The sequence below is a fragment of the Acartia tonsa genome, chromosome 8 (genome assembly GCF_053477335.1).
Source record: "Acartia tonsa isolate MP-2025a chromosome 8, ASM5347733v1, whole genome shotgun sequence".
In the NCBI taxonomy this organism is placed as follows: domain Eukaryota; kingdom Metazoa; phylum Arthropoda; class Copepoda; order Calanoida; family Acartiidae; genus Acartia; species Acartia tonsa.
Genome location: NC_137267.1, coordinates 23,018,232 through 23,037,639, shown reverse-complemented (window position 1 = coordinate 23,037,639; position 19,408 = coordinate 23,018,232). Strand labels below are relative to the sequence as shown.

Here is a 19,408-nt window from a genome sequence, read left to right as displayed (position 1 = left end):
ACGGAAAGCACCACTTTTCTTGATGCCAAATTATTTCAAACTTGAGAAAAATTATGGGGACAATTAACTGTACACCTTATTCTTAATTAATTCTTATTAATTCACTTCCTAATGTTAAGTTTCATATAAAAATAAAGTGGAGGGGGGGGGGGGAGGGGGCGGGGTTATTTGATCATTCTTCGTCTTATCCTAATCCATGATAAATTTATTGAGTAAGAGTTTGATAAAGCAAATGAATTATTTTTTTTGATATGTTTTTTTTCATTTTTATATAATATCAATCTTTTAACATCAAGGTACAAAATTGTTATAATAAACAAATTTAGAGCTGACTTTAAGTTAACTACACAATTAAAATACGTTCCAAATAATTTTTTTCACATAGATTTCTAAAATAATAATTTTATATTATTAGGGGTTTGTTGGTGTATATTGGTTTCTCGTAGCTTAGGTGGTTTCATACATTTCAGCAGAAAAAAAGATGTATATAACCGAATTTAAAAAAAAGTTTTTTCTTTTAAAAATCCAAATAAGTCTAAAACATTTATAGAATTAGTTTTTTAAAGAAAGTATTATTATTGATATTATGATAAATTTGTTTATTGTTATTTTATGGGAACACCCACACGGGAACACTTAGGTTTACATTAACCGTTTACATGAAAAGCAATATTTTAATGACCAATTGTAGTCTTACATGTTATGTGCCTTCTGATTAGGGTTAAGTTTTGAGAACAAGGACACGTATTAATGTTTCGTGCAGCGTTTCTATAAATGATCTTACACAATTAATAAATAAGAAAGTGTATGATAGTAAAGACAACCATTTTTAGTTACAAAGAATTAAAGCGAAAAACAGAAAGTTGAGATAAAAAAAGGAAAAATTTTTCTTTGCAGGGTCATCATGGTAAATTTTTCTTGGAGGAGGGTGGTGGTACCAGCTCCACCACATTTTAACTTACTGTGATGAGAAGCTTCACCGCGATGGAGAACCATATCAATTAAGCGGTTAGAGAGATCCTTCGTTACACACAAAAAAATAGGCATTTTGGTACTTTTATAAGGATATATTAATGTTTAATATATTTAGTTTAGAACATATTTTAATATGAAATATGTATATTCTTCTCTTTTATTCGGATGTTTATTATTCTAGTCCCCAAAGTCTCATAATTACGTTTTCTTAAACGGTAACGTTGGGTTAACAACCTTGGGGACTTTTATTGAATTTTAGTTGGTTAATTTATCAAGTTGAGTGACAAAACATTTCAACCACTAATTGTAATCTACAGAAGTGGTAACTTTATGTATCATCAATGGGGATGTACATCAATTTATCTTCCATTATCTTATCCTTTAGATCCCTGTCAGAATGCAGTCGCGTACTTAGAAAATGAGGGAAATTTGTAGCGCACAATTTACTAGTACCCATTACTGCATTACAAACCATTCTGTATACACTAAGAAAGGTGAACCAAGGGAAAGTTTTATTATTTTTGTAAATGTAACTTATAAGCAGGGAGTAAGGGAGGGGACAATGGGCAATTAATTCAATTTAAGAGTTTTCATAGAAAGGCCATGAAATCCAGATTAATCCAGAAAATTTGGAGGATATTGTAAAGGGTTTGTTAATTAAATTTAGTAAACTATAAACTAAGAAAAAAGTTCCAAGAAAAAAAGCAATCTTTTGAAAATTAAATTACCAGTATATCAGACTGACGTCTATCGGTAAAGCAGTTAGCAAGATTCTTCGGTTTAAACAAGCAGATAGACATCATATTACTTTTTGGTAAGAATTGTCCAATTAAAGTGCTAATTATATTGATTCCCTGATAGATAATTCTAGGCTGATTAATAGGACATATTTTTTTGCTTTGCTACTTATAGATAAATGTCAACTTTGTATTGTTATATTTCAGAAAAAAATATGAACAGGCCTATGCTAAAAGATGGTTCAAAATATATAAAATTTATTAATCGAAGATTGTTCAGAGCAGTTTTACTGAAAACTGTTAGTTTAATGATTGTTTTGATATTTTTTACAATGTTATCATTACAAATTGAAGAAATAAAAGGTAAATTATTATTTTATAACGTGGTTACTCTATTATTGGGGTATTAATTAACAACTATCCAAATGTTCCTTTTTAAAATCCAGGTGCGTGCAAAAGGAAGTGTATCCACCCCTCCTGGTAAAATTATGTGTCTATCCCCCATACACCCCCTATGAATTAAATTTAATGGGGAGACATTTTTATAATTTTTTTTGAGTATATTGATTATCAAGGCGGAAAACTTTAGGATGGTGTATCCACCCCGTGGCAATAAAAAACACCCCTTCTTTCTTTATTATACCCCTTTAAAGTTAACACCTCTTTATTTCGGCTTCGCGCATTCCCCCGGCAAAACCCTGTGCACATCACTGATTGATTGCGAACTAATAAAATGTGCCCCTTACTTGTAATCAGCAAAGCTACTCTATAATTAGAAATGTCTGTAAGGGAAAGCTGATTTTCTTGGCTGCTGTTAGAAATGAACAGCTATTTTTTTGCAAATGCAATGGCAAAGATATTTTATTTCAAAATGTGATTTACTCGGCGTCTATTGAAGATAGATATATTATCAAATTTATGTTGATATTATTTAGTGAATGATATAAGCAATAACTATGGAGTTGATTGTGCGGAACACAACAGACTTGTAAAGGTACGTTGTCTTACAGATTAAGGGTAGTATAAAGTAGCTGCTCTTTTTTTTAAGTTGTTAAATCTTTATAAAAAATTACAGAATGTCTTTCTGTGTGTCTATTCTATATACTTTAAAATCAAATCAGCAAATTTTGGTTTCAATAAGATAAAGTGAAAGTTATAAATGTACAAAGTTTCTTATTATTTTCTCATCAGTCACATAAAACAGTTTTTATTTTAAACAAGGATGCGATATTCATAAATAGCAATGCACATATGTATTAAAATATATTAGCATGTAAATAACATAAAAAGTAAATGCTTCTTAATCAAAGGAATTATCTCAAAAGTAGCTACCTGTACCTAGATCTACAACTTTTAGAAAAACTAGAATAGTTATTTAACGCATCGTAATAAGGACAGCTTTCCGTGGATAGTAAAATAAAAAATTATAATATTACTTACAGTTTAGATAGCCTAAAGGCGCCGATAGCTATGGCTTATAAAACTGGTATTAATGTTAACATTTGTATTTTACTATTCATAGAAAGTAGTGTATAAAACTATACGAAATATGATTTTTCATTATAGCCTGGAACCAATTTTACTTCAGTGGATATTAATTGGTTTCAAAGCACTTTTAGTAGTAGTTGTAAGCCAGTGCGCGTTTTAATTGATGTTCTCATCCTTGATATATTATTTTAGTTCCGGAAAAATGACGAAGAATTATATGGAAAATTCAAAGATGAAGTGATCATAGGAAAAGAAACATTTCAAACATTTTTCTTCTGGAATAGTTATTTATCGCATCGTATTATAAACAGTATTCCGCTTATATACAAATATACAATTATAAGAATAATTACGAGTTGCCTAAGGCACGGGCTAACATGCTGGTTTCAATATTATGATTTTACATTTTATATTCGTAGAAAACTGGATATAATACGATGCAATACGTGAATTTTCAGTGTAGCTGAGAACCGGTTCTTATCCACCGAATAATTTTTGTTTTGAAGCCATACTGAAATAAATAATTATCCTTCATATAAAATTCGCTATTTTTTGTGATCTGGAAAACCATCAAGTTTTTTATTACATTATTACTCACGGATGGTTTCACAGCTCTCATATTAAGCAGCAAATATTGCCTAATAAAAAATGACGTCATACAATACAAATGACAAATAATAAATCAGTGTAAATTGTAATTAATCAAAGGTAAAATATATAATTGCCTTTCATTGGTCATTTGTATTGTATGATATCATTATTATTAGGTACTATTTTTCAGGGAGTAAGGGAGGGGACAATGGATTGATATTCAATTTTTAGGAGTCTCAGACTTTGGGTACTGGCTTAAAGGGAATGTGCAAGAATTTAGCAGTTTCTGACTGAGTTTAGGTTCTAGTGCAAGAAATACCGCTACTCGCTGTGTTAGTTTTGAATATAGCAGACAGAGAGTAGTTTAGATATAAATACACGGCCCCCCTCCCATACTCTATATCACTTTCTTCTCCCCCACCTCCTTTTTTAAAGCAGATGAGAAAGGGAAATGGAAAAGGGAGGTGGGGGCAAGGGAAATAAATAGGATAAAAGGGGCAGGAAGGCGTGAGGGTCATATTCTTGCCCAGCCAGCTAGCAGTTACCCTACTCGCCAGCCTGCCCCTTTTTTTCCTGTTCATATCCCTTGCCCCCATCTCTCTTTTTTCCCTTTCCCTGTCATCTGAAGAGTTCCAGGGAGATTTTTCTAGTGATTAATTACAGAATGGTTAAGTCAGTCTGTAATACTGGTAATCTAATTTTCAAATGATTGCTTTTTTTCTTTAAACTTTTTTCTTAGTTTATGGTTTTCTAGATTTAATTAAAAATTTTACAATTTCCTCCAAATTTTCTTGATTAATCTGGATTTCATCGCCTTTCTTTGAAAACTCTTAAATTGAATTAATTGCCCATTGTACAATCCCTTACTCCCTGACTATTTTCTGCTTCTTCTGATATTCTATGGATATATATTAACAAAATGTTTCTTAATGTTTTAGAAGAGAGAACTCTAATTTTTGAAGATGGGGTAAATTTTACAGTTTTAATATATAAGAATTAATCTTTTGATTATACACCCCCCCCCCCCCCCCCAATAATAATAATGATAAGAATTTTAGATTGAGTATAGATTAATTCTATATTGTGTTGGATATGTTGAAACCGGTTTGTGGCCATTTCCCTCTCCCCCTTTATGGCCTGAAAATGGGGAACACTTTCGCTTTCATGAAAAATCTTAAAAATGGTTTCAATAAGTGGGCTCGTATTAACCCCTTAGCTGACGATAACGTGAACAGTCTTAAATAATTTATTTTAAAAATGTTTTTTTATTTTCATTTGGGGTTTATGGTTTTTAGTGTCGTTTTTTACGATTGTAATAAGTTTTTTTGTATTCATGTGATATTAATGAAATTTCATACAGAGACTACCAACTACTTTAACTAGCTATGTTTAAAATTTCATCGATCTACATTGAAAGGCCAATGAGTGAACGACACTTAGAGACAATCAACATTTTTTATTTAACAGTATAAAAAAAGACTTTTTTAAATGTAGTACCTACGGACAAAGATTGCATAATTAAAGGGATTTAAACGTAAAAATCGATCATGAAGCATGAAAGAACTGCGATTGTCATTTGTCTAAAGAATCTACACAAAAAGTTTCAGACTCCTATCTTTATTTTAAGTGTTTTTTTTTTGCACGAAAAGTTAACGTTAATTTTGTGAAAGGAAAAAATAATTGATCCGAAATTTAAACGAAAAACCTACGGACAAAGATTACATAACTATAGGGGTTTAAACGTAAAAATCGGGCACAAAGCATAATAGAACTGCGATTCTTATTTGCCTAAGGAATCTACACAAAAACAAGGATGACAACATCCATAAGTAGCGAAGCACAAAATTTCGTGGATGGGACTGACAGTCATTGTTGTTGTTTTTTCAAACGACGGGAAATTTAATTTTGATATCTTTAAATGAAAAAAATTTGAAAATCGATTAATAAACACCAAAGATATGGGGGAAAATGTAAAAAAATATAATAATAGCCAAAAACCTGCAAAAAGGCAGTCTGACCGTCATTGTTGATTTCTTCAAATGACCGGAAATTTAATTTTTATATCTTTAACTGAAAAATTTTTGAAAATCGGTCCATAAACACCAAAGATATGGGAGAAAATGTAAAAATATAAAAATAGCCAAAAACCTGCAAAAAGGCAGTCTGACCGTCATTGTTGTTTTTTTCAAACGATGGGAAATTTAATTTTGATATATTTAACTGAAAAAAGTTTGAAAATCGGACCATAAACACCAAAGATATGGGGGAAAATGTAAAAAATATAAAAATAGCCAAAAACCTGCAAAAAGGCAGTCTGACCGTCATTGTTGTTTTCTTCAAACGACGGAAAATTTAATTTTGATATATCTAACTGAAAAAATTTTGAAAATCGGACCATAAACACCAAAGATATGAGGAAAAATGTGGAAAATAAAAAAATAGCCTAAAACCTGCTAAAAAGCCGTCCGACCGCCATTGATGTTTTATAGTTAATTGTGCTCCTTAATGATGGGAATGTTGTCAAAAAATTTCAGCTTTCTATCTTTTATAGGGGCTGAGTAAATCCCATTTCCCCCATAGCGTTACGGACTGACGGACGGACGGACTGACGGACGGACGGACTGACGGACGGACGGACAAAGCGAATTATAGAGTAGCTTCGCTACTAAAAATCAGACTCCTTTCTTTATTTTTAGTGGGTTTTTTTTGCACGAAAAGTTAATGTAAATTTTGTTACAGGAAAAAAGTAATTGATCCGAAATTTAAACCTAGTAAATGAAAGCTAGCATAAATCCTGCCATGTGGGTCTGCCCCCAACCCCTTACCCCTTACCAATAAATGAGGTCCATATTAGCAACCTAACTATACAACATGTTCTACCTTGTAAATATTTCCATGAATGAGGGATCTTTTATTTTATCCGCTAGATTAAAATCAGTTCTCAGCCATACTGAAAAGCATCATATTACAGGCAATTTTCTCTCTATTAATAAAAATATAATAAATAAGGCAAACAATATTAAATCAGGACTAATTGGTACCCAAACTTTTATAACCATTAGTAAAAATTGGTTTGTAAATTACATTTGGTACCCAAAGTTTTATAACCATTTGTAAACATTGGACTGTAAATTACACTCGGTACCCAAAGTTTCATAACCTTTAGTAAACATTGGACTGTAAATTACATTTGGTACCCAAAGTTTTATAAACCTATATGGCTATATCCGCTAGATTATAATTGGTTCCATGCCATACTGAAATGCATCATATTACAGACAATTTGGCACAAATATTGTAAGTAATTTAATGGCTTTAGAATCGTTTTCACGTTGTTTTTATGTTAAAAATGGTCCAATTTAACAATACTTTTCAACAAATATTATTAGTAATTTAATGGCTATAGAATAACGTCTTTTAATCCTTTTTTACATGGTCTTTATGTTAAAACCGTCCAATTTAACGATACTTTTTATAAAAATATTTTTAGTAATTTAATAACTATAGTATAACGGTTTTTTTAAATAGTTTTTTACATCATGTTTACGTTAAAACCGTCCACTTTAACAATACTTTTTAACAAATATTGTTAGCAATATAATGGCTATAGAATAACCGTTATTTTAATCAATTTTTTTACGTTGTTTTTACGTTACAAACCATCCAATTTAACGATACTTTTTAACAAATATTGTTAGTAATTTAATGGCTATAGAATAACGTTTTTCACTTCGTTTTTAAGTTTTTAACTCTTGTATTTCTATTTTAATATCTGCGGACAGCTGTCTATAATACGATGTGATAAATATCTATTTCGGTAAGGCTTCCAAACCGATTTATATCTGCTGGATAAGAAACTGTTCTAAGCCATATTGAAAAGTCATGTATAGCATTGTATTACAGACATTTTCCCACAATTACTAAAATAAAAATCCTAAAGAATAATGTTAGTTTTTTTAGCACAGGCCTCCGGCCATTTGGAGCCCACAAAACTGGTTTTAATTGTATACTTTTAATATCCGTGGACAGCTGTCTATAATACAATGCAATAAATAACTATTCCAATATGACTTCCAAACCAATTTATTTCCGCTGGATAAGAACCGGTTCTAAGCCATACTGAAAAATCATGTTTAGCTTCGTATTAAAGTCAAATTTCCACATTTTCCCATGATTACTAAAATAAAAATCATAAATAATAATGTCAGTTTTTTTTATCACAGGCCTTTATTACAAAACTGGTTTTGATCTTATAATTTTCCATTTTAATATCCGCAGACAGCTGTCTATAATACAATGCAATAAATAACTATTCCAGTATGGCTTCAAACTGATTTATATCCGATGGATTAGAACTGGCTCTATGCAATACTGAAAAATCAAGTTTAGCTTCGTTTTACAGTCAAATTTCCAATTATTAAAATAGAAATCATAAAATAATGTTTAATTTTTTAGCATTGGTCTTAGGCACCTCAGGGCAAACAAAACTGGTTTTATTTGTATATTTTTTTATTCTAAATAACTGCGGAAAGCTGTCTATAATACCTATAAATACCTATTCCAGTATGGCTTCCAAATCGATTTATATCCGCTGGATTAGAACCGGCTCTATACAATACTGAAAAATAATGTTTAGTTTGGTATTACAGTCAAATTTCCACAATTATTAAAATAAAAATCATAAAATTAATGTTAAATTTTTTAGCATGGGCCTTAGGCACCTCAGGGCCCACAAAACTGGTTTTATTTGTATATTTTTTCATTCTAAATTACCGCGGAAAGCTGTCTATAATACAATGCAATAAATACCTATTCCAGTATGGCTTCCAAACCGATTTATATCCGCTGGATTAGAACCGGCTCTATGCAAATGCAATACTGAAAAATAATGTTTAGCTTGGTATAACAATCAAATTTCCACAATTATTAAAATAAAAATCATAAAATTAATGCTAATTTTTTTAGCATGGGCCTTAGGCACCTCAGGGCCCACAAAACTGGTTTTATTTGTATATGTTTTCATTCTAAATACCCGTGGAAAGCTGTCTATAATATGATGCGATAAATTGATTAATTTAAGCATGTTAGAATTGTCCTATAAATTTCAAACTATGGATTTCCAGCCAAAAAATTGTTGATCAACAGTGCAGTTACTCTTTAATTTATTTGCCTTGTGGCTTTTCTTGGATGTAATTAAATATATAGGTTTACAATTCAAATATTATGCTTATTTTATTCTAAAATCTTTTTATCATTTTTAGTCTTTTAAAATCGCTAGGATTTGTAGTTGCACTTAAAAAAAGAGCGAATAATGAGATTTTCCTTTTATTATTGTTATTATCATGAACCGGTTAGAAGATATATTTTTCATGTCAGATATACTTTATCTACAACCGAATTTTAAATATATGTATATCCATAGGATGCACCAGATTTAAAAGAAGGAACAGTCAAGTTAGTTGAGAAGAAAGTTGATTTTATTAGAAGGTAGGATTTTATCAAATTTCCAGCATGGCTTCAAAACCGATTAACATCCGCTGGATTATAACAGGTTCTCAGTCATACTGAAAAATCACGTATTGTATCGCATTACAGCCAGTTTTCTACGAATAAAAAAACAAAAAATCATAATATTGATGCCAGTTTTATTAGCCCAGGGTTTCGGCCCATCGGGGCTAACAAAGCTGGTTCTAATCTTACAATTTTACATTTTATTATCTGTGGAAAGCTTTCTATAATATAGTGCGATATAAACCACTTTCGACAGATAGTTGTCTAGAATATACATCTATACTTATAGATTTATTGTTTCTGTAAAATTCTTGATCATTAGAGATATTCTATTATTTTATCAAATTAATCAAAAGTGTAAGGTTTCTTAGATTAATTACTATTTTGTGAATGTTTTTAATACATATTCTTTTATTTCAGACCTTTGTTAAATTGTCTGGATGCAAATGATGAATACCTAGCTTGTAAGTTTTTAAAACATGTTTAAGTTGCCAAGCCACTAGACATCTAGAGTACATTTTTCTGTACATCAGAGATAAAGGGACATTAGACTGTAAATTATACTTGTTTTATAAAAAAAATATCTTATTTGTTGGCTTCAAAAATTGATAAGGTTTAATAAATCTTGATTGGGCTGTACAAAAATTTCCATCAAAAATTAATCTTGTTTATTGAGGATATATCTTTAAAATTGAAAACAAAAAAATATATCTTAAAAATTTAAAACAAAAAAAATAATGTGATTAAGATATTGATGTCATATTTGGTAATTCATAAATGTATTTATCTAGCTTAAACTCAATAGAACTCATAATTAATCAAGCATTTTTTAGTCTTTGCACCTTTAACAATCATTTAAATAAATATTTTTAAAAGCGAAGCTTTTCTATAATTAGGGTCGGTCCGTCCGTACGTCCGTCCGTAACGGATAGCTTTTTTCGTAAATTTAGGCATGTTAGAATTGTCCTTTCGATTTCAAACTTTGCATGGTGATTCCTGTAGTAGTTAGGTACGATTTAAATAGCGTAGCAACTCTATAATCATTACCAAAATGTCCGTACGTCCATTTTAAACATGTTGATTTTTTTACTTTTTTAACAACAAATTTTTATATGATCTAATTATCCGATCGATCTGATTTTTTGTATACTGATTCCTGGGACATCAAAGTACAATATTATAAGCGAAGAAACTCTACAATTAAGTCCTAAAAATGTAAGTATGTCCATAAACTTTATTCTGTATTAAGCAGTTTTTCAACAAATTTAATTACGATTTTGCATCGACTCTTATGCATTTATATTCTGATTATTCAGTTCTGACATTATACAAGTGTTAATGTCCGTTTGTCCTACAGTTTCAGTGCTTCGCTTTTATGGATGTTGTCATCCTTGTTTTTAGATGTTATAGGTAAGGACTATTTAATTCCACCAGTACCTGATAAAAACTATATGTTGAAGGATCAAAAACGTTTAGGTAAGAGAATTGATGCTGTGAGTATTGGTGCAAAAAATATGACGTAACAAAAAAAAATTAGCCAATGAGAGGCCACTATAAATTTTACCATTGGTCAATAACGGCCTCTCATTGGCTAATTTTTTTTGTTACTTCATATTTTTTGCACCAATACTCACAGCATCAAGAGAATTATCTGAAAAGTTTATAATTAAAATCAAGTATAACTTTGCAGATTTTTTAAAGAAAAATGTTCTTTATTATATGTTTATTATTCTAACTATTATATGATTCAATTTTTACAACTGTAAAGCTAAGAAAATTTAAAAAATATCCTTTACTATTGTTTTTCATTACCCCTTTTTTTCTCTCTTTAAACCTTTTTTAGTATACTCATCTGACCTTTAATCCCTAATTACATGTTTATCTTTTAAAGTGTTGCAGCTATTTGTTTTTATTATCCTTGTTTTTTATTTCAATTTTAGAATTGTCATCTGATAACCAAGCAAAAGATGTTATGGAAATGGTTTATAAAAATAATTTGAAGGTAAGATATTGTTTGTATTTCAAATTTTAGGTATACACAAATCCTATTATATAAAGTATTAAGCGTTTTTTGTCTGTCCCGAAGGATCTCGCTAACCGCTGAACCGATAATGTTCTCCTTAACAGTGAACCTTCTTATAGGTCCTGGGAAGGTTTTGAACTATTTTTTAGAGAGGGTGTCTTCACCACCCCCCCCCCAAAAAATTTTTTTTATCTCTTTTGAAACTCAAAATTAAAATGGGAAAAGGTTGACTTTTTCCCCTCCTACCAGTGCCCCTAGAGGCTTCTAGGGGGCGTAGCCGCTAGTTTTTATATATATTGCTATCAGGTTATTTTTTTCCCAAAATGTTTTGAGTTGTCAATATTTGAAACTTTTTATGCTAAATATATATTTTTTGCAGAATGGATTTTTTGTTGAAGCAGGGGCAGCTGATTGTGAATTCTCTTCTTCATTGCCACTGGAACACAATTTTGGATGGACAGGTAATATTTCATTCATTTTCAAACTTAATAGTAAAAAGTACTAAAACCTATAGGGGCATTTGAGGAAAGGGGGGGAGTGGGAAGGTTTCTCTTCACTTTTAAATTTAATTATGGCAAGAAAGAGTAAAAAAAATTATTTCTTTAAATAGAGTCATTTTTTCTAGGGGAGATTTTTCTTGGGATGGTGAAGGTACAGTTCCCCAAAACAGTTTTTAAACTTTTCCCTAAACCTATAAATTGCCTTATTTTGAAGGAAAACAAAATTGGTGCAGCATTTGGTTTCTTTTCTACTTACAGACAGACATCCTGTTACTTTTAATATGCCATTTAACCTGAAATAATTCTTGGAATATTTGGTAAAATCTTTTAAAATTAGTAGAAAATAATATTTAATTATATTTATTTTAGGTATTTTGATAGAAGCAAAAACTCAATATTTTCATGAATGCAAAAAGGTAAAATTTGATATCATATCACATAAAAAATAAAAATATAAAAATGTGATAAAAATTTTTTGGTCAGATTGGGAAGGATATTGTATGTCAATTTGACTTCGTTTATTTTAAGTTGGAATACGTATAAGTTTTAGTCAAATAATGTTTTGCCTTTTTAGGTGAATAGAAAGGCTTATCTGATGAATACATGCCTTGGAGTAGAGAGAACACCATATTTTGCTAAGTTTAATTTTGAAAGGTAAAAAACAATTATATATTTTAAAAAGATCACTAACCCTTAATAAAAAATGTATTTTCATATGAATATTCTTTTCATAAATTATATCTGAAGGAATTATTACATTTCAGTCAACTACAAATCAATATAAAAGTTATATACCAAATTGTTTCAAAAAAAAAAATATTTAACCATTAACGGTCGGGGTGGGGGAGGGCGTTGAACGCCTTAAAGCCAACCCCCCCACGCCCTTTCACCTATTAAGGTGCAGCAATTGGGGCCCGACCGTTAAGGATTAAAAGTAAAATTTTTCTCTGAATTTATTGATAATTACTTAATATATAAATAATTTTTTTTTTCAGTGCAGGAATTAATAACAAAACATCATTAGAGTAAGTCTTTTAAATTTAAAACTAAAAATTTCTGATTTTGATTAATTTATACCTATTGATTCTAAATGACTTTAAAGTAGGAAAAAATATCACATTAAAAACTAAAAAATTTGATTTCAATTATAGGTTAAATAAGAAATAATAAAAAATATCCTTCAAATTATTCAAACAACATACTCCTCAGAGTTTAAAACAAATTATATATTTAAAACGGATGACAACATCCATAAATAGCGAAGTACAAAAAATTGTGGATGGGAATGCGTACAAGTAGATTTAAAGTGTATTTATTAAAATCAAGAATAGATTTATTAGAGAAAATAAACACGAAACCTTGTTTTATTTTGTATGATGAAGACGGTTAAAGGACGCCTGCAAGAAATAACACGCTTTAACTGCTGAAAGACTGCCACAAGAAGACCCAATACCCCAAATTTAAAGCCTTCAGCTTCAATAACAAAAAAGTTTTAGGCATTTCAAAATAGCATTTTATGTACAATGGAATTTTTGAAAGATTTTCAATGCTTATAAAAGAAAAAACAATATTAAATTACGTCGCCTAGACACAAAATTATAACCTTATCTTTGTCAGAAACTTAGATTGCCTGTAACTGATTACATTTTTACAATAAAAACAACACATTTCATAGTCAAAATCTATGAAAAAAATTCGATTTAAATAGCATTTTTAAACGAAAATCATAGCGGAAACAAAGGGGTAAACTAATACAAGCTTAGCTGTGATTGGTTGTTAAGCTGATTCAGCCTTCTGATTGGCTACAATACATTTGGTACAACGCACGTGAAACCTAAATTTTTAATGATTTTGACTATAAAAATGGGTATTTTTATTGTAAAAATATAATTAGTTACTGGAAACCTAAATTTATGACAAAAATAAGCTTATAATTTTGTTCCTAGGCCACGTAGTTTAATTTCAAAGTTTTCAACATGAGCATTGCAATTCTTTCAAAATTTTCATTGTACATAAAATGTCATTTTAAAATGCCTGGAACTTTTTTATTATAGAAGCTGAAGGCTTCAAATTTGGGGTATTTGGTCTACTTGTGGCAGTCTTTTAGCAGTTAAAGCGTGGTATTTCTTGCAGGCTTCCTTTAAAGTAAATTACATACTATATTCACATAACGATGGGAAAATTTTTTTGATACTGTTATGGCAAAAAAGTCATCAAAAACTGGACCCAAAATACCAAAGATATGGGGAAATATGTAAAGCATAGAAAAATAGCCAAAAACCTGATAAAAGGCAGTCTGACCGCCATTGATGTTTTATAGTTAATTGTGCTCCTTAATGGTGGGGAGTTTGTCAAAATTTTCAGCCTTTTATCTTCAATAGGAGCCGAGAAAATCACGTTTCCCCCAAACTAAGACAGACGGACATAAGGACAGACAGACATTTCAAATTATAGAGTAGCTTCGCTACTAAAAATACAATAAACTGACAGAATATATGGAAGTTTTAAACCTTGGAATACTTAAAGTAAGGTCTAGTAGATAGATATTTAGTTGGAGAAAGCAAAGCACGTCTGTAATGTATAGCACTATTTGATCTTACTAAAATAATATCTATACCCAATATACTAAACTCATTCAGATATTCAAGTTGCGCAGCTATTATATAAATGATATATAACAGGGTTATGGCAGGGTTTGGTGATCATTCTACAACTGATAAGGACAGTTATTATGTGAGTATTTAAGTCTCATTATATTTACTAAAAATATGTTTGCTGTTCATCTTTATTGAAAAAGTCTGGTGCTAATAATTTATAAATGGATATTTTATTACTTGGATCTTACACCAGATTTTTCTCAAAAAAGTGAAACTTGCATCGGGCTAAAAAACAATTTCCCCCTCTACTCCCCTTATCATATTCCCTCCCCTCCTAGTGTATAAACGAACTTATCAATAAACGAGTTAATGTTAGCAAGCTAAAATGACGACAATTTTTACCCTGTCATATCATCTACGAATATGCTACATCCATTTATATATATAACATCTACTTTATATTATACTAACAGTTGTATTATACTATTTCTAAAAAGGTAGTGAAAGACAGAAAAATAGCATTAACCCATTCTAACTTAATATAAACATAAATAGCATAAAACCATTCCAAACCTGTACCTTAAATGAAGATCTCAATCGGTTCAGTGAATACAAAAAAAAATCTTAGGCTACAGACAAAAAACCTTACTACTTTTATATTATCGTATTTTTCTAGATTCAATGTTTTCCTCTGGAGGCCATATTAGCAGCAATTGGACGTCCCAAAGTGAACTTATTCATTCTGGATATTGAGGGTTATGAACTTGCAGTGCTCAGAGCTATTGATTGGACCAAGGTTGATATAGAGGTAGGGATTAATTGCTTCAATTCGAAGCTGCTTATAGTGTATTATCTCATCTATAATACAAAGTAGAACGATGTCTGTCTGTCTGTTTGTGTGTATGTTTGTTTGTGTGTTTGTCTGTTTGTTTGTAGCGAAGGATCTCGCTAACCGCTGAACCGATCTGGTTCTCCTTTACAGGGTAGCTTCTCATAGTTCCCGGGAAGGTTTTTAACTATTTTGGGGGAGGGTACCACCACCCTCCCAAGAGAAATGACAAAAAAATCGAAATTTTAAAAAACGTTTAGGAGACTTCAACGTCAAATGAAGAGGTATCGTACGTAAATAATTATAGTATAGACTTTATCAAACAAAAACATTTAAAGTGCCACTAGAGGCCTCTAGGGGCGTAGCCGCTAGTTTTTTATAAGGCATTATGAGTTGCTTCATTGAATTCTGCATATTTTTTTATGAGTAATAATGGTAAATGCCGAATGTCGCTCTAAAAAAAGGGCATGTGACGTCATAAAAATGAGTGATTATCCATCTCTTTCTCTCATCTCCCTCATTTTTATGACGTCACATTGAGCGACTTTCTCCATTACGTAATAATGTATGACGAGAAGAAAATTGGTATATACAATATACATAGTTTTTATTTTTTTCCATCAACTAAAATTTTTAAATTCTTTCCGTCATTTTGAATGGTCACTAGAGACCTCCGAAACTGAAACAGTAGTCTCCAAAACAGAGTGTGTGTATTTTTGTGCCTCACATTCCCAGACTTTCGGTTATTGGATTTCTATCTCCAAAAGTTATCTTTGCCATTTCCATCACTTTGTCGATAGCACGTTGATTTTTTAAAAAGTTTTCATGATAACTAATCTTGTTTTCTACAGATTTAAATTGATTTCAGGTACTAACTGTAGAAGTGGAACATGCTGGAGTTTTTATGAAAGGTAATCCTTATATAAAAGTAGCAGGATGTAGCCCTGTGTGTGTGAGAGTGAGTCTGTCTGTCAGTACTGCTTCACAATGTAGTTTTCATGGGTTCAATGGTGGTCTATTTTGGGGGAGCTGGTACCACCACCCGGCAAAGAGAAATCGAGAAGGGTCGACTTCAACCCCCCCCCCCCATCCTCCCCACCTAACAAGCCCCTAGAGGCATTTAGGCGCGTAGCTACAAGTCCTATTATATGAAGTATATAGCCCCTTATATGGGATATCAGAATATTTGTCTTAATAACTAATGACCTTCCTTTGTCAGAGAAGCTTCGTCTTAAGGTTAGTCAATCTAAGCTGTTGTATTAATACTAATTTAAGTTGTTTTTATTATTTTTTCAGATTCCTCTCCAACTATTATAGAAGAATTCATGAAAGATAAGGGATATAAAAGGTATATAGCATATAAAATATGAATGATCGATCTGTTTGTCTGTAATGTCAATTATGATTTAGTCGTTCTTGTGCGCAAGGATTCTTTTTTCTTGACTTCTTTTAACTACAGTAACATTCATACGGAACACACACACATACATAATATTGAAGATAAAAACACTGTTAATTTAAATTTTTTATAATCAATTGGGAAAGTTTTTGTGCATGCCAGGCACTTTGAGGGAAAGCACCGGATCCATTTTTCTAATTTTTATATGCTCCACGTTTTCTTAATCTTTATTTTATTATTGAATCTTTTATATAATTTCATATTATTTAGGTTTAAACACAGAAATCGAACCCAACGATTTCAGGTTCTAACTGTAGAAATGGAAGATGCTGGAGTTTTTATGAACGGTAATCCTCATATAAAAGTAATAGGATGTAGCCGTGTGTGTGTATGTGTGTGAGTTTGTCTGTCTTTCTGTCTGTGTTGCTGTCGATGAACGGATATAGTTCTCCTTTACAATGTAGTTTTCATAGGTCCGAGGAAGGTTTTTAACTATTTTTTAAAACTAAAATTGAAAATTTCAAGGGTCTACTTCCCCTCCCCCTTCCCCACCTCAAGTGCCCCTAAAGGCCTTTTTAATTAGTATGGCTTTTTGTATGTCTGTCTTATGATTTCAGGTATCATATCTTTAAATCTAGGTCTTTGGATGGGATAGTTTTATGTTATTTTTCTCCTTTCGAATACAGAGCCCCATATGTATGATGTCAGAATATTTGTCTAAATCACTATTGCCTTCGATTGGTCTTCCTTTGTCAGGGGGGCTTCGTCTTGGTGAATTAGATTTGTTGTTTGGTAGGGTTAGGCATCCTAGATGTTGTAATACTGATTTTTATTTTTTAGTAGCGAAGCTACTCTATAATTCACTTTGTCCGTCCGTCCGTAACGCTATGGGGGAAATGGGATTTACTCAGCTCCTATAAAAGATAGAATGCTGAAATTTTTTGACAACATTCCCATCATCAAGGAGCATAATTGACCATAACACATCATTGGCGGTCGGACCGCTTTTTAGCTATTTTTATATTTTTTACATTTTTCTCCATATCTTCAGTGTTTATGGTCCGATTTTTAAAATTTTTTCAGTTACAGATATCGAAATAAATTTTCCGTCGTTTAAAGAAAACAACCATGAAGGCCAGACTGTCTTTATAGCAGGTTTTAGGCTATTTCTATATTTTTTCACATTTTTCTCCATATCTTCAGTGTTTATGGTCCGATTTTCAAAATTTTTTCAGTTATAGATATCGAAATTAAATTTCCCGTCTTTTAAAGAAAACTGCCATGAAGGCCAGACTGCCTTTTTAACAGGTTTTAGGCTATTTTTATATTTTTCACATTTTTCTCCATATCTTCAGTTTTTATAGTCTGATTTACAAAAAATTTTCAGATATTGGTATCAAAATTAAATTTCCCGTCTTTTTATATTCTTGATTTTAATAAATACACTTTAAATCTACTTGTACGTATTCCCATCTATGATTTTTTATGCTCCGCTACTTATGGATGTTGTCATTCTTGTTATTTTCAGATTCCTCCCCAACTATTACAGAAGAATTTATGAAAGATGGATATAAAAGGTAAATATATATATTATATTATAGACAAATACTTTCTACTTTGAATATGATTTTTTCGGCTCTTATTTAAGATAGACTACAGATTTTTTTGTTTAGGTAACTCTTACCAAAAAAACATCTAGTATAAAATTTACTTTGTTTTGTCAGTCATTTTTACAAAATCTAATATATGTATTTAATATAAAGGTGATATACTATTATTTATAATACATATATCTTTCTTTTCCTCTCTCTATATTTTGTGACCGCTGAACATCAGCTCCATAGCTCTATGTATGACTTTGTGTGCTTCGCTACATGTTATCCTTGTTTCTTCTTTAGGTTCAAACACCGAAATCGATACCACCAAATAAATGGAGGAGAATTAGACCATTTATACGTAAGAAATGACATTGTACAGAAATATAATGTCGTGCAATTGTAGTCAAAGTAAATTATACAGTGGCTATACTAAAAAGAAAATTAGATGCGTGGTAGGAGAAAAAGCCAGTAGTTGAGCATTGAAATCCCTCGAACCTTATTCTTATATAAATTTGGGGGGAAAAAAGGTGGAAAGGCCGGGGGTAGTTTTTAGTTTGTTTGATTAATTCAATTTAGGTTGGAATAGGTTATATTGGGTACCCCAATAGGGTTAGGGCATCGCATGGGTAAGGCATAGCAAAAACACTTCATATTCTTTAAAAAATACTGGGGGGGGGGGGACTTCAGTGCTCAACGGGCACTTTGTTAGAAGATACCAAAAATCACTTGGCCATGATTCTATTTGAAGTGAACAAAGTTTTGCTTACAAAAGCAGTCTTTATTGACCCAGCGATCACTACTTTGATCATTATTACTTTTGTTTTTTAAAATAAACTTGTTATTCTTTCTTTCATTTAGTAATTATAAAGTGAAAATCATCTAATGATATAGAAATGGCTGTTTTTATTTTATCTTTGGAATTTTTTTTTATTTAATTTTTTTTTTGCATTTACAATATGTGGTATATTTGAAAAGAACAAAATTTTTGTTGTAACATTGTTGTTAAATAAATATGAAAAAAGTTAAAATGTAAATGTTTTTTTTTATATGGTATTTATAATGATTGTAAAATTTTTAAATTCGTGAGGGAAGCTTATTTTATTATTTCTTTCCCCATGTATACCCTATTATAAAATTTATAGGTTTTTTATATGATCAAC

At 30.8% G+C, this 19,408-nt stretch overlaps 1 protein-coding gene across 2 annotated transcripts; it reads left to right on the top strand.

Moving 5' to 3' along the window:
• The first annotated feature begins 1,923 nt into the window (after window positions 1-1,923).
• LOC145326270 (uncharacterized) lies at window positions 1,924-19,184 on the top strand. 2 transcript variants are annotated; one of them, XM_080169484.1, is made up of 19 exons: window positions 1,924-2,075; window positions 2,648-2,706; window positions 3,393-3,447; window positions 4,730-4,758; window positions 9,214-9,278; window positions 9,723-9,766; window positions 10,704-10,778; window positions 11,243-11,304; window positions 11,705-11,786; window positions 12,195-12,241; window positions 12,400-12,479; window positions 12,821-12,850; window positions 14,507-14,558; window positions 15,099-15,230; window positions 16,120-16,162; window positions 16,548-16,599; window positions 16,921-16,997; window positions 18,179-18,227; window positions 18,549-19,167. In XM_080169484.1, exons 1-19 carry the CDS (start codon window positions 1,928-1,930, stop codon window positions 18,649-18,651), a joined length of 1,284 nt encoding a protein of 427 aa, XP_080025610.1. In that variant the 5' UTR covers window positions 1,924-1,927; the 3' UTR covers window positions 18,652-19,167. The 2 variants fall into 2 exon arrangements, with proteins under 2 accessions (XP_080025610.1, XP_080025611.1); XM_080169485.1 differs by lacking the exons at window positions 16,921-16,997; window positions 18,179-18,227 and having other exon boundaries at window positions 18,549-19,184.
• The last annotated feature ends 224 nt before the right edge of the window (window positions 19,185-19,408 follow it).

Bases quoted from the DNA above. Each gene is read 5' to 3' on its own strand.
- LOC145326270 (XM_080169484.1), top strand. From the start codon at position 1,928: ATGAACAGGCCTATGCTAAAAGATGGTTCAAAATATATAAAATTTATT. The intron at 10,779-11,242 runs GTAAGAGAATTG...TTTCAATTTTAG, and splicing joins GAAGGATCAAAAACGTTTAG to AATTGTCATCTGATAACCAA. The intron at 14,559-15,098 runs GTGAGTATTTAA...GTATTTTTCTAG, and splicing joins CTGATAAGGACAGTTATTAT to ATTCAATGTTTTCCTCTGGA.